At 41.5% G+C, this 16404-nt stretch overlaps 1 protein-coding gene across 1 annotated transcript in view; it reads right to left on the bottom strand.

The window, feature by feature from the left end:
• Positions 1-1979, bottom strand: part of LOC107581743 (deleted in malignant brain tumors 1 protein-like) — a 4522-nt gene extending 2543 nt beyond the window's left edge. The window contains exons 1-4 of the mRNA XM_016267395.1: positions 1854-1979; positions 985-997; positions 830-874; positions 397-702 (exon numbers count right to left, since the gene is read on the bottom strand). Coding sequence (XP_016122881.1) covers positions 397-702; positions 830-874; positions 985-997; positions 1854-1979 — 490 coding nt within the window. The remainder of the gene's footprint in view (positions 1-396; positions 703-829; positions 875-984; positions 998-1853) is intronic.
• Positions 1980-16404: the final 14425 nt, after the last annotated feature.

Here is a 16404-nt window from a genome sequence, read left to right as displayed (position 1 = left end):
GGTTGAAGCGACCCCAATAACGTGATGTTTAGCCCCTGGAATGCAAATTTTTCCAGGAACCCCAACAAAAAACATGTATTTTACCCCTCAGAACGCGATTGGGCTAGTTTTGGGCTAGTTTTGAGTAGCGATTTGGTGGGTTTTGTTGTGATAACCTGGCAACCCTGGCTGTTGGTGAGCTTGACCCTGTAATTGAGGAATAAATGGTACATAATTGGAAAACTTTGTTGTGCCGTTGGAAAAGTAAAAAAAAAAAGAATAAAATATTTTAATGATATATTGGTTCTTTAAAGTAGATCATGTTATTTTGATCATGAAATGCTGATGTATTGCTAATGAGAAAATGTCACAAAACATCATAGCTATACAACGGTTGTATTAATGTGTTTGACTCACCTTGGCAGATGACTCCAGCATCTTCTTGGTGACCACAGTCATGAGATCCCCATCCACTTGATGAACAGTTTTTCAGTGTAGATTCATTCCCACGGCACTGAACATCATCCAACCATATTTGTCCAGAACCTTGTCCAAAATAAGCAGAGCTCTTTGCCTCTATGACATTCCCACAGCCCAGTTCTCTACACACCACTGCCGCGTCTGTTGAATCCCACAGATCATCACACACTGTTCCCCAGATTCCATTGTGGAGAACCTCCACTCTTCCAGAACAGAGGTTGGGTCCATTCACCAACCTGACAGCTATTAATCACAAACAATATAAAGATAGAAGAACAGGCCATTAGATTTTTTTGCTTGTTTGTTTGTAATTTTGATGAGATAACTAAGTGGTAATATAGTGGAGTTTCATCCTCCCCATCGTCTTTACCTCTGACTCCTGGCTGTGAGGCAGTCATGTTCAATGTCGCTGTCACTGGAGAAAAAACAAACAAACACAAAAATACACACTCAACAGTACTGCGTGCATGCCATTGGAGAGCTTACCTTTTTTTTTTTTAAGAGGTAACATCTCAGGTTACTCACATAACCTTGGTTCCTTGAGAGGAGGGAACGAGACATTATGTCATACTTGACACTACGGGTAAATGCCCCTTTCTCTTAAATGCTGAAGCTCGATTGAGTAACGCTCTTGTGCTAGCAATAACGAATAGCGCTCAAGTGCAGGAAGGCCAGCACCTATATATGGCCGGCATTTAGCACTATTTCTTTTTGCATCTTTCTACTGAAAAATATCAACAGGAATAGCCAGAAAGTTTTTACATGGCTGCTTTCATAATGTCTCGTTCACTCCTTTCAGAGAATCATGGTCATGTGAGTAACCTGAGACATTCTCTTTTGATGTCGGTCTCTTGATTTTTTTTCTCATTTTGTCTCTCATAGTTGAGGTATACCTATGATGAAAATTACAGGCCTCTCTCATATTTTTAAGTGGGAGAACTTGCACAATTGGTGGCTGACTAAATACTTTTTTCCCCACTGTAATCGTTTGCCCTGAACTCCATACAGGCAGCATTAACAGATAATGCCTGCATATCACCAACACGCTTACCGCTTACCGCATACCAACGTGAGTAGTAGTGTTGTTTTAAACGAGAGAATCCTTAACTTGCTTGTAAGAAGAGTTTCAAAGTGTGGGCTCGACAATGCTCTGAGCACTAAGGATAGGTCCCAAACTGGCATCAAGCGAGGCTGGGGGGATTCAGCCACCTTGCACCTTACATAAAGCTGATTATCAGCACATGCTTCCCAACCGAATGCCCCTCAATACCTTTGTGAAAAGACCACTCTGACCTTTAGCATTGAGGGCAAGCTGCCTGCATCCAGTCAGTCTTGCAAAAATGACAGGATCACCGGTATGTCACAAGCACCTGGGACTTCATTCTCGGCTGTACACAATGCTGAGAACACTCTCTTGCAGAAATCCTAAGTGGCAAACAGAGGTTGCGGCTTTCATCAATCCTAGCAGTCTCATAGGTCTCACCATAGAGTGCGTGTCCAGCGTCGTCCAGGTAATTCATAATATGCATCCTGTTGAGTCTCAGGGGCGCAAGTGCTGCGTTCATGCACTTCGAGAACATGTAAGGGGTTAACGCCAGTCCAAATGGCAGAACTCTGAATTGATACACGACTACTTTGAATGCGAATCTCAGAAAGTGCCTGTGACAAGGGGCTATTTGGATATGAAAATACATGTCGCCGCCTTGGAATCATAAGGTTCTATCTGCATTCTGATCGGTTTTGAGATATTGAGCTTAAGATTTTTTTGAAATGATGTTTTGTTTTGTGCCTGTGGTAATTATGAGTGAAACATCACGTCGTCAATGTCTCTGAAACAGTGACACTCTGAGGTATAAAGGTGAATTGTATTTATTGAGTCATCAGATATTTAATTATTGTTGTGCAGAAAAAATATATACTTACACTAGGCTATTACTGCCTACTGCCGGTCGCTAGTGACCCTATACACTAAAAAATTTTAATAATAAATCAGAAAAGAGACCTTATTTTAACCTCATTTTCTTGTTAGATTTTTTAATGAATAGATTGAAGAATATTAAGAAGGCTGATGTGTAACTTTAAAAAATGAATGAGGGGAGGGTATAAGGTCGCTACCAAGGTTGGCTATAGGTGCGTTCGACTTCATGCAGCGCTGCGCGGATCGATCGCAATCTGACTTGAAGCAGTGCATGCCGGTTAGCAATTTTGTCCGACTTGAGACGGCGCCGATGCCAAGTCACTGTCACATGTGGCATCAAAGCACCGCGAGAGTGTTTCGAGAGCAGCCGGCTGCAGTGAACTGCAGTGAAGAACTGTAGAACAGCACACAAACACATACTATATCTTTTCCCACCTCAACTGGCAAAGGGGCTTGAGGCACAACTCAAACTCTTTTTAGGTTTGCTGTTTCAGTGGTTCCTCTGCACATTAACTAAATGGCAGCCTCTTTCTCCGCACCTGCCTGTCAGGAGCTCAGCTTGGCCTCTGCTGGGCACCTGGGCGGACAGGGACCTTGCTTAATGGGGAAACATTATTTCCTGGTGGATTTCTGCTGCTCCAATGGCTCTGGCTTGTGGCACGTCGCTGCAGATGGAGAATAAGGATGGCTGGGATGCCTGGCTGGTCTCTGAGCTGATGACAACCTTGAATGAAGCTGGTCTCGGATTGTTTCGGCAAAAAGTGCGTCCTCATTTTTGACTGTTTTTGGGCTTCCGTGAACTTTTCGAAGAAAGCACCAACAGCATCACCAAAAAGACCTTTAGGACTCACCGGAGCATCGAACAGTGGGGATTTGTCAGCATTGCGCATATCTGTAGGGTAAGCCAAAGTTGACGTTGGAGCGCAACTAAACTGGCCATAGATCAACCAACTATGTCATTTTCAGCAGATTTAAAGATTTAAACCATACACCATACAAATAAGGAAAAACTAAATGGGAGGACTTTGCTATAAAATTAACTGCAACCAGGGGTGTTAAGAGATCAGAGAAGGAGGTCCGCAAGAAGTGGCAGGACTTTGCAAGCCTGGCAAAAAGGAAGGGCACTGCAGAGGATGGGAATTAAAAAAAACATGTGGTTGGACCAATGACTTTCCTCTTCTCACAGCAGAGGAAGAAAAGGCCTTGTCAATACTTCAGATGGCATTTGTGGTAGTATTGACCTCCATGGAGGAGTAGGGATGCCTCAACCTGAGCCTGAGTCAGGTCCCTTATGCTCAGAGGGACTGCCAGTTTCACCTGCCATCTCCCAGCACCAACCATCACCTAGTCCTCCAAACAAACCTCTCAGGACTCAACCTCCATTTTCAGTTGTCCAGACCGCAGCCACAACACCTCAGCAGTTTGAGAATATCTGTGGTTGTAGTCAGGACTTAGTGCAGCAGGAGAGATCTCTTGAAAGACATTCGACAATGTCTTAAAGAGGCTAATAAGAGGAACAACAATTTTCAACAGCAGCTCATTCCTCAAATCAATAAAACCATGTTGATTTAATGTTTTTGATGTCCATGTGTTTGTTGAAACCCCCAAGGCCTAAGGCCCTATGAATCACTATAAGAATTATTTTGAGTTCTTTCAAGTGTTTCTGAAGTGAATGACTAATGGTTGATGTATATTTTCAAACGTAAACATGTAAGTTTAGATATTATTAATATATAAAGTGTATATATTAAGGGTGATAGTAGCACAAATATTTGTACTTCATCTAGCCAATACATTTCTACAGGTACAGACAAAAAAAGTTTATTACAGACATGTTTTATCAGCACTGTTCTATGTATACATATTTATGTGTATTTTTATTTTTCATTTTCTTTTTAATTATTTTATTTTTAAATTAATTTAAACAATAAAATAGTAATAAAGAGAAGTAAAATCAAAACCTTATATTATATTATAACCTTATATCACATTGCACTTGAGTAAAAGTTAAAGGTGCAATCTGCCGGTTGTCCTGCAGGTGTCTTCTTACTATGCATTTAGGGCTTTATGATTACTCCACAGCACTTGTAAATCTATGATGATTTTCAAGTGCTTCTTAAGTTACGATGCTTTTGGGAAACAGACTGTTATACTAAGATCAGCCATACAATGGTTTTTACGATCTACTTAGGCTTAATGCTTTTAGGAAATGCAGCCCAGGACCGGGTTTCCCGATTATGATGTATCTTAGCTCTTAAGAGCGCTCTCTACGCGCAAGGTTGTGAACGCTCACCACAATTCCACGTGTGTTTCCCAAAAATGCACTTAACTTGAACGCGCGAGAACACGTTCCAAGTGCTACTTAAGAGTCGCTGTCCATTTGCAAAGTGCTAAAATATAACCTTATATGGAGACATGTTGGACCAATGACTCTCCCCTTCTCACAGCAGAGGAAGAAAAGGCCTTGTCAATACTTGGCACAAGTGCTTCAGGCATTAGTGATGGTATTGACATCCATAGAGGAGTAGGGGTAACTCAACCTGAGCCTGAGCCTGAGTCAGGTCCTTCATGTTCAGAGGAACTATCAGTTTCACCTGCCATCTCCCAGCACCTACCATCTCCTAGTCCTCCAAACAACCCTCCCAGGTCTCAGCCTCCATCTTCTGTTGTCCAGACTGCAGCCACGACACCTCAGCAGTTTGATAATGTCTTTACTTGTAGTCAGGACTTAGTGCAGCTGGAGAGGGAGAAACTAGATGTCTTAAAAGACATTAGACAATGCCTTAAAGAAGCCAACCACAGGGACAACAATTTTCAAGAGAAGCTAATTGAGCTCAAGAAGGCCAAGCTGGCCTTAGAAGAGAGGAGACTTGCACTAAAGGAGATGACATTTGCAAGGCCCTCCATTTCTGTGCCAATTATCTTGCCAGAAGAGTCAGGTAATAGGATTATTTTTCAATGGGGGATTCATTAAGTTCCACATGTTACTTTCTACCGGGTGTCTGTTAGAGATCACTTGTCAGTACCGGTACCTTCTCCGACTCCTTTTGCACGTGGTGGTTGTTTTGGTCCTGTCAGTTTCAGACACATGGTGGAGCAATCAGCACTCACTCATGGGGCTGCACGCTCTATTAGCCCGCACCTGGTACTCGTTCCCACTTCCTATATATTCCTGTCTTTGTCTTTCTTTCGGCGTGGGTATGTCTTATGTCCTTATGTGCCGTATGGGCGCATTTTTGAGTTTTCACTCTCCTCTACACTCTCTGCACTATTTCCAGGATCCTCAGGTGAGGAATTATTATTGCGGTTGTGGACAGTGAGGCCGGATTGGGAGTACAACACTGGACGTTTCCGGTATTCTTCTCAGCCCCGTCTTGGTGAATGTGTGCGCAGGGAGCGCCACACCACTGCATTCCCCTAACTTTGGTGTTTCACGCCTTTGCTGGCTTGGTGTTCGGATGGGTAGAGAATGGGGAACGGCTATGTGAATATGTGAGCGAATGCTGCAGTTCCTACACAAGTTTTTCCCAGGAGCTACGGAAGGTCTTTGACCGGTCAGCTCTGGGTAACGAAGCGGCACGAGCACTCTCTCTGCTGTGTCAAGGAACCAGGCCAGTGTCGGATTATGCCATCGAGTTCCGCACACTCGCCTCATCTAGTGGCTGGAACGACAAGGCATTGTGGGACCATTTCCTCCATGGACTGGCGGAGGGCATCAAGGATGAGATATACTCCCTGGAGCTCCCCATCACACTCGATGGGCTGGTCGAACTTGCCACTTGGGTCGATTTCCGCCTGGCACTTAGAGCTCAACACCACCACATGGAGACCGGGCACGAGAGCCTGGCGCTAGGAGCGTCACACCGCCACTACTCGGGTTCTCTGAGGAGGACCACCCTGTTGTAGCTCTTATTGACTCTGGAGCGGAGGGGGACTTTATGGATATCGATTTGGCCAGGAGCTGGAGGGTTCCAGTTTTTCCCTTAGCCGAAGCTATCTCTGCCAGTACACTTTGTGGAACTCCGCTCACCAGGATCACATCTGTCACTGGAGTCGTTCACTTGACCATGTCTGGCAATCACATTGAGGAGATTTGGTTTCTCCTTGTTCACTCTCCCTCCGCTCCAATAGTTCTGGGGCACACCTGGCTTACTAAGCACAACCCTGAACCCCCAAAGCCGGTGAACCTGGCAGATGTTCCGGAGGCCTACCATGACTTGAGGGCGGTATTCAGTAGGTCCCGAGCTTCATCTCTTCCTCCGCATCGCCCGTACGACTGTGCGATAGACTTATTACCTGGCACTTCTCCGCCTAAGGGGCGGCTTTATTCGCTCTCCGGTCCTGAGATGGAGGCCATAGAGAAATATATTAATGATTCCCTATTAGCCGGTATCATACGTCCTTCTTCCTCTCCAGCTGGGGTGGGGTTTTTCTTCGTGGAGAAGGATGGTTCGCTCCGGCCCTGTATTGATTATCGGGGGCTGAATGACATCATGGTCAAGAATAGTCATCCCTTGCCGCTGATGTCTTCGGCCTTCGAACTCTTACAGGGAGCAACCATCTTTACGAAGTTAGACCTACGTAGCGCTTATCACCTAGTTTGGATTAGGAAGGGGGACGAATGGAAGACCGCCTTTAACACCCCTACAGGTCACTTTGAATATCTGGTCATGCCTTTTGGACTTTCAAACTCCCCCGCGGTCTTCCAGGCGCTCATCAATGACGTGCTCAGAGACATGGTCAACCGGTTTGTGTTTGTATACCTCGACGACATCCTGCTCTTCTCCCAGAACGAGCGTGGTCATGTTCAGCACGTCAGGCGAGTGTTACAGCGGCTTCTAGAGAACCGTTTATTCGCCAAGATGGAGAAGTGCGAGTTCCACGCACGGTCAGTTCCATTCCTGGGGTTTATTTTGTCGCCCGAGGGCATTCGAATGGACCCTGTCAAGGTAGAAGCGGTTGCTAATTGGCCTACCCCGGAGAATCATAAAGCGGTTCAGCGATTTCTGGGGTTTGCCAATTTTTACAGGCGGTTCATTCGAGGGTTTAGCCATATTGGCCAACCCCTGACTAATCTCACCTCCACGCTAATCTCACCTCCACCTCCACGTTTCTATTGGTCTGAACCGGCTCAGGAGGCCTTTGAGAAATTAAAGGGCCGCTTTGTGTCGGCCCCTATCCTTAGGAATCCGGACCCGTCTCGCCAATTCGTAGTGGAGGTGGATGCATCAGAGGTGGGAGTGGGGGCTATTTTGTCCCAGAGATCACCCGCTGACGACAAAATACACCCTTGCGCCTTTTTCTCTCATCGTCTTATTCCCTATATTGTAGTTCCGTTCCGAGGGGATAAGGAGTTACTGGCCGTTAAGTTGGCGTTGGAGGAGTGGCGTCACTGGCTGGAGGGTGCGGGGGGGATCCTTTTTTGGTTTGGACCGACCATAAGAACCTTGAGTACATCCGTTCCGCCAAAAGACTAAATTCTCGACAGGCCCGCTGGGCTCTATTCTTCGGGCGTTTTAACTTTAGCATCTCCTATCGTTCAGGGAGTAAGAACGGTAAACCCGACGCGCTCTCGCAGCTTTTTGAAACTGACACTGAGTCCACCTCTCCGGCGCCCATCGTGCCACCCAGCCGAGTGGTTGCGGCGGTCACCTGGGAGGTGGAATCTAGAGTCCACGAGGCGCTAGACGGCATCACCATCCCCGCCGGTACCTTCTCCGACTCCTTTCTGCCTCTCACCTGTGCGCTGTCGTTGTCATTTGCACGTGGTGGTTGTTTTGGTCCTGTCAGTTTCAGACACACATGGTGGAGCAATCAGCACTCACTCGCGGGGCTGCATGCTCTATTAGCCCGCACCTGGTACTCGTTCCCACTTTCTGTATATTCCTGTCTTTGTCTTTCTTTCGGCGTAGGTATGTCTTATGTCCTTATGTGCCGTATGGGCGCGTTTTTGAGTTTTCACTCTCCTCAACACTCTCTGCACTATTTCCAGGATCCTCAGACGAGGAATTAGTATCGCGGTTGTGGACAGTGAGGCCGGATTGGGAGTACGGCACTGGACGTTTCCGGTATTCCTCTCAGCCCCATGTCTTGGTAAATGTGTGCGCAGGGAGCGCCACACCACTGCATTCCCCTAACTTTGGTGTTTCACGCCTTTGCTGGCTTGGTGTTCGGAATAAAGTCTATTTTGGTTTGAACTGCATTTGAGTCCTCCATCCCTTTCCTGACATCACTACACTGGAGTGCAGAGCACTATGAATTGTTCTTCACAGTAACTAAAATATAAAGCTGCTAAAAGAAAAGGTTCAATAAACTAACACACAGATTTAATACACTACGCATTAGTATCTCTTCCCTTTGTGGACTGCTTTGAACATCTCTATGCGGAGCGCTGCACGCTGTGACTCTCTGTTGCTTCAAGCGCATCATTCTGCACACGGCTATCATGCCGCTCTGTATTGGAGTCTTTCATATTATAATACTTTTGCACAATGAAAGATTGTTAATAGCCTTTCTTGTTCTGTATTATCTATCATATGTTGCTGCCGCATTACTGAGCTATAAATGTAAAATAAATATATTTCATTTATTGCATATATTTATATATAAAAATATTTACTTGTTTTTCATGAATGTATATTACAATACAAAGAGCAATGTGTAACATTTTACCAGATTATACCCATTTACTTTTATTTTTACACCCATTTACTTTTATTTTTACCCCCACTAAATAATGTTTTTTCTCTAAATGTTTAGATTAAAAAAATTATTATGAACTCATCATTTTTGTAGAGTAACTTTTGCTGCTGAATTATCCACTAACCTGAATGTGACCCTAAGGTGGCCCATGTGGTAAATAGTGAATATGGCCCAAATAGTGCCAACCAAATGTGGTTCACCTTTGGCAAAAATGTGGCACAATCGACAAAGGCTAATCAGGGTGTAAACCAAATGTGGTCCACATATGTTTCAGCAAATGTGGCTCAGGTATATTAAAATGTATCTGGGCCAGTTTTGGCAAAGATATGGCACAGCGAACACTGACTAATGTGGCTGTGAGCCTAAAGTGGCCCTTAGATGATGCCACAAATGTGACCCAGTTATCCTAAACCGTATCTGGGCCAGTTTTGGCCCAGGGTTAGAATAAAAATCAACTGTGGCCCACATTAGGGCCATTTTTGGTTTATTTGGTTGGCTTACAGGCAGCAATGCTAAGGCTTACTTGAGGCCCAAATCTGGCAAACAGAACCGGACTGGCCATCCAGTCAGCACACAAATTTGGCCAAGATTTGGCATGCATCTGGCACAGCTGGCATTCGTCCGGCACTGGCATACAGCATGTAGGCCAAATATTGCCCGGGTTTGGCAGAGGGGGTACTGTCTTTAAGGCGGCACACAAGACATGGGCCAGATGTCAAATGTAGTATTTGGCCCAGATGTCAAATATAGATATGTAGGCCACATAAGTATGGCCGATCTTGACCCACATTTAAAATCCATTTCAAACATTTTTGAGTAAAATCCCAGTTTTAATACACAAAGATATTTTCACCTTCCTGATGGCACCCTGGGTCTAATGCCTTCAAGTTAATATAGGCAACAATAAAGATTTAATTATTTGAATTATGAAAATCAACTGTAATTGTTTGATTTCAGTTCCTGCACGTTATTTAGCTAAATAACTACTTAGACCAAGGTTTTTTTATGCCATGAATGTACACCAGTGGACTTTACTTTTCATAATGTATTAACATTTTTTCCACTCTGTCATATCTATGACAGATATGATTAAATCCTGCATTCAATACTATAGCTAATCCTGACAGATTAAAATAAAATTTAAGAAATATTTTATTTTCAACACCACACAACATTATATAATCACAGTCGTATCAGAGTAATTATGTGCAACAGCAACAATACTAATGTGTTTGTTAATATAAGATAATGACAAATTGAGCACATATGTGATTGAAAAAGATGGAATATCTTTGAGAGATGACAGAAAAGTGTTGCCATTTCTGACAGATATTTCCAGAAACACTATGTGAGCAGCTTCCTCATAAATCAGTGGATCAGTGTCAGCCGATGTTTTTAAAGGAGTGTGAATGTTTGTGGGAAATGGATATTGGGGAGGAAATACATGAAGCAGATTGGAGAGCAGCATGCGAAATACCCTCTTGTTTAGCAGATAATGCATCCTGGGAAATGCAGTTTAAAATATAGCACAGGCTACATATTACTCCGGTACGCAGACACAGACTGAACCCCAATTTATCCAGCTTCTGCAATAAATGCAAGACTGCTAAGGGACCCTCATACACAGCTTTTGGGAGTGTTTCAAGGTCCAACAGTTCTGGTCAGGTGTTTTCTTAGAACTGGAGAAAATGTTCTCCTGCCCTCTGCAGTTAGGACCTAAGATCTGCCTACTGGGCCTTGCATAAGGATAACAAATCCTTGGGAATAAAAAATCTAGCATGGAAGGATAGAGGTAAGGTGAGTGACCCCCCCCCTTTATATATACCTCTCATTTCAGTTATATATTCCTGTAATCCCTTCGTCTGTATTTAGCTGTCTTGTTTGTACTTTGTTGTATTATTGTTATTATTATTTTAAATTATCTCTGTAAATGCCAAGAAAACACAATAAAAAAGGAGTATGAAAATGCACAGCCACACCAAACAGATATAACCGATTTATGTGCCATAACTTCAAATTAGGTCTTAAATTTAGCGATTAATTTAAACTTTGTACTCACACCAATAAACCACCAAGACAGTTTAAACATTTTCATGATATTTAATCCTTACAATGTCTTTGAGTCCCGAACAGCTTAGCAGGGTTAAGGCTAGAAGGGATACAGCTGAATCTACTGGGCATGCACACATCAATTTAGCGTCATTTTTGTCCCACTGTACAATAATTACTGTAAGGGGTAGGTTTAGGGTTGGAGTAGGTGTAGAATTTAATAAAACACAATCTAATAGGTAGAAAATTTAACGTTTTTTTTTTGTTGTTTGTTTGTTTTTTGTTTACCGAAAAAATTTTAACCAGCGTGTGCCAATCAGGATTTCAAAAACCAGGAAGTGTAAAATTGGCCTATCAGAGCAAAGTTGGCCAAAAGGCGCGATTGTCATTTGCAGTGCTTCATGGGATTGCAGTTTTATTTACCCAGTTGGCTGTAACACACATAGTCTCGTACTTTTGTCTTTTTGACAAATTTTCAAATATTTTTATTTCAGATCGAATATTGTACATTTTGTGATTCACATTGTAGCTGGTTGTTATGATTCATGGCTTATAATGCTTTAAGCAACAAATCTCCAATGAGGAAAAGTGAATGAAAATACTCCCGGAACCATATGTCTGTCGAAAAAGTGGGCGGACGCTGGGCAGTCTTGCACAAATTTCAGAAACAGTGATACAGACTTGCACTGAACCGGGGAAAAAGCCAGCAGAGTTGGTAAGTGAGAACATACACATGTATCATTAAGGTTTACTATATTCTTCTTACATTTAGCCATGGTCACATGCGGACTTATTGATTAATTGATGCATTCACGTGCTATAGAAATTATCGTAAATACGATTATCCTAGGTAAAAATTGCACACGGGTGCACTTGTTTCAGTAGCACGTGAATGCAGTTGTAATCTGTGTGTTGTAAATACAATAAACTAACATGTCACTACTCCTGAAAAAGTCAGTCATTGTCTTATGTCGCTTAAATGTAATCATCTTTGGCAGATGACGCAAATTAGGGTTGTAACCGTCATTTTGATGGTATTTGTGGTTGGAGCAAATGTCTGTAAAACTATATATTAAATTACAGTTAAAATTTTTGTTTGACCAATATTTTAAAATTTCATTAATGGTGTATGTCATGTTGAAATTGAGTAAATGCTTGAAAAGGGGGTATTAATTGTTCCTTTATTCTACTTCACTTTGAATGTAATGCATATATATTTGAAATTAACTACAATTTTAAATTTATAATTAGGCATCGATAATATACAGTATACTATCATCGTCCATACAGTCCAAATGTTACAAGAGATGAATTGGTGTGAAAAATTGGTATCACATTTATAGTGACCAAAATCAAAGACCATTACATTGAAATTTTGGATCCTTGGCCAGGCAACTCCTTGGATCTCAATCCCATAGAGAACCTGTGGTCAGTCCTCAAAAGAAGAGTGGACAAGCAGAAGCCCAAAAATTGTGATCAACTCCGAGAACTAATAAGGCAAGAATGGATCGCCTTCAGTCAGGATTTGGCCCAGAAGCTAATATCCAGCATGCCAGAGCGAATTGCAGAGGTTATGAAGAACCCAGGGGTTAAAGCAAAAAAAAAAATCCTGAGCCTGAACATTTTTCCGGGGGCGGGGCAGCACATGCAAAGCATGCAATGACTGTGGCAACTTTAACATTTGAAAGGATACTATGGCAAAGTTATTGCTTTCTTTATTCAAAATGATTTTTTTTATGAATATATCGTTGACCTGAAGAATGAGCTTGGAAAATTATGAGCTATATCACTGCTTATCGACACTAAGGGTGTGACAATACACTTAGTTCATGAGATGAGACAAAATACAGATACTTGGTTCACTAGAAAGTGACAATATTTTAACACTATTTTAAATAAATTTTCAATGACAAAATATTTGTCTTTTAATTACAAAAAGTAAAACAATGCAGTTGTATTAAGAAATATTTTAACTAATCTAGGGCTGTAACTAATGATTATTTTGGTAATCAAGTAATCTACTGATTATTTTGACAACTGAGTAATCTGATATTTTTTAGTAACATACAGACCTAAGTGAAAACCAGGCTTTAGTATGGCTATGTAGGATCTTTGTCCGAGAACAGAGACAAATAAACTATGGATTCACCACGTGAACTATTGCACAGACATATTCCAGGAGAATCTAAAAAGTTATTTCACAAACTATAGATACCTTGTGATGTCTTGTGATCGCACAATGTATGGAACTATTATATCCAACAGGAAAAGGACGAGTAAATTAACTGATATCCTCAGGCCTGCAAAAACAACGGACCTAAAGAACAGTGATAACGTGATTCAATCAAACTCAGCAAACCACATCGTGACACCACATGACCCATTGAACATCTGCTTCCTGCCTTTCTGAAACCCAACTGAAACGTGCCCTCTTCTTAACAAAGAAACACAGACGTTGCATGGACCAAGTTTAAAAGACAATCATTTAAAATCATTTAAAGTATAAAAGGGCAACTGTATTCACAAATAAATTGTTTTATGTCTTATATATGTTTGATGTGTTTCCTGTAATTGGTGCAAGTTTAACCAATGTTTTATAACCCCTTTTAGTAGATAAGATTATTAATGTGTATGCAAACTACCCGATATTTGAGCTTGAATGAAAGCTTATTGTATGTGCGAAACTTTGGTATGAATGAGAAGTGGGAAAATGTACGATACTTGCATTAAGAAACTTTATAGAAGTATTAATAAAATCTGGCAAGGATGTCCCTATGTGATAAATTGAAGCATCATGTTAATTTATGCATGAAGAAGAACCTTGCGGGGCGTGGCCCTGCCCTGCAGCCAATATCTGATTGGAACAACGACCTGTGGGACAGACTTATGCAGCTGGATCAAAAACCCAATGTCCGAACAGGCCCTTGGCCTTTTTGCCTTTGTGTTAAATCGCGCTCCAAGTTGAGCACACACGCTGCACCATCAAGCGATCAGGTCATCCAGAACTCAAACATTTAGCTGAAACTTCGTGACTGCCAGAGATCTTCAAAAGCCTAAAGTCTTGCAAACACAGACTCTTTCAGAAGAACTGCCAAAGCCTCTGCGTCACCAGGAAATCCCATTCATCACCAAGCTCTCCCAAAGACGTCATCCAAACGACAGATCAGCAACCAATCAAAGGCGCTGGGATTTCCTGAAAAGCCAGCAACTGGAAAACTCTGCTCAGCTGTCACTGAAACGCAAGTAACAAACAAAATCTCTTCATCTCTTGCTGAACGGGTGCTGAACTGAGTTTAAGCCGTAAACATAAACCAAGTCTCTGCTTTTATGAGTTTTCTCCGGTTGAAGTTAAAATACTCGTAGAAAACGCGTATTGGAACTTAGGGAACTTCATGCAACCTCTGTTAAAATCCTCATCCTTTCAACCGTATGTGTGTGTATGTGTGTGTGTGTGTGTGTGTGTGTGTGTGTTTTCATTAGTTTAGTTTAATGTAATCTAGAATAGCCAATAAACTGTTGTTTCATTATAAGAATGATTGTCTTGTGTCGTGAATTTTAAAGTTAAAACTCTGCCCAGATCCAATTGCCTAGCTCGTAGCTTATAAATTATCACAAGCATGTATTAGCCTTTGGCCAGGGATAGTACAAATATTCAAATTGGTAAGATATACTGATGTTAACGTCTCGCTGGACGACCGTTGATAAAGTGTAAACTATCAATTTTGGAATCAGTTCAATCAGCTTGATTTTGAATCTTCAGATTCGATTCCCCCTCTGAAAACCTGAGCTAAAATAAAAGAGTAAAATTTTCCTTACAACTACTTATACAGTATATAAACTAACGATGAGGCAATAATGATTGGCTCAAATAAAATACCAAAACCAAGAAATTACATGATTGTATTGAACAACACTGTTAAAATACATAATATAATATGCCTATACATAATATGAACATAACCAACTTAAGTACATTATGTATTAAAACAAATACCTGCAGAGGGCGCCAACGGCCTGGTGACGTTTCACTTTACAGCGTGTTTAAACGATGTTTAAATCCATTTAATTGTAATATTTGACCACATGCAGAAACTTTTATTTTGAAATTGCGATGTATAATACATGGCATATTCAGACATAGGTTGATGTATTCTCCTGTGTTGGCAAAGGTTTATAAATGATTATAAAATCGATATAAAACTTTTTTTTTTAATGTAGAACTATTTTTTTCTGCAGCCAAATGCTGTACGCCGGAGATCCGGCACTGTGCCAGAGAACTTTAAGCCCTGAGAACAAGGGTCAACACTGTAAATATTGACTCATTATTAAAAAAATTGCCAATAAAAGCCTTTAAAGCTTATGATATGCTTATCATTGTTTTTCAGTATACCATAGAAACATGTGGAAAAATAATCTACAAATACTGAAGCAGCAAACTTTGCAAAACACAAAATTTATGTCACTGACAGAACTTTTGGCCATGACTGTATATGACTGTTACATATGTTTACTGAATATTTTAAAATTTTGATGGAAATGACAAAGCCATGTAGCGTCTGCGTAAAATCATGGATGGTCTTTGGGGTTTATGGCTTAAGAGACCCCTTTTAGTTTTTGACATTTGCATATAAATTACAGTCCTGGCCACAGATTATACATTTATATCAGTGCTAAATTATCAAATGGTCCCCCCCACTATCAAGAAGATGTTAAGCAGTCTACCACTATCCAAAGAAAAGTAAATGATCCCCGGTACCAGGCGCCGATGGACCTGGCTGACCAGCAAACTACAACAGGCTCACATAACACACACACACACACACACACACACACACACATAAAGACCTTTTCTTTATTTAGACTATAATTAATCCGTTACAATTGTATCTGATATATGCATGTGTTGTTTGTATGTTTCCCTATTAGATTAGCTGAGTTACCACTTGTTATTTGTATTAGTTAAGCCCTAAACGCTGATATTCAGGTGTATGAATGTATCGCTGTTTTAATATATTATAAATGTTTATTTCTTGGTATCAATATGATCTGCTCTTTATTCCTCAAACAATGATGTACAGTATGTGACTGTGAAATGCATCATACGATTTGTACTATATTTTGGGGTAAAACTGCACCAATATTCTAGACCGGCCATAAACATGCAAATGAGCCATAAAGGGAGACAAAGAAAACTTCTCCCGCTCAAAAATGCACGTCTGGTATTGGCTATTCCACCCAAAAGCTGGGTGTGAATAGAAACTCTCAAAAGTCATTAC

Source organism: Sinocyclocheilus grahami, unplaced genomic scaffold (genome assembly GCF_001515645.1).
Source record: "Sinocyclocheilus grahami isolate Dianchi unplaced genomic scaffold, SAMN03320097.WGS_v1.1 scaffold37.1, whole genome shotgun sequence".
NCBI classification, from domain to species: domain Eukaryota; kingdom Metazoa; phylum Chordata; class Actinopteri; order Cypriniformes; family Cyprinidae; genus Sinocyclocheilus; species Sinocyclocheilus grahami.
This window is presented reverse-complemented; position numbering and strand designations above follow the sequence as displayed.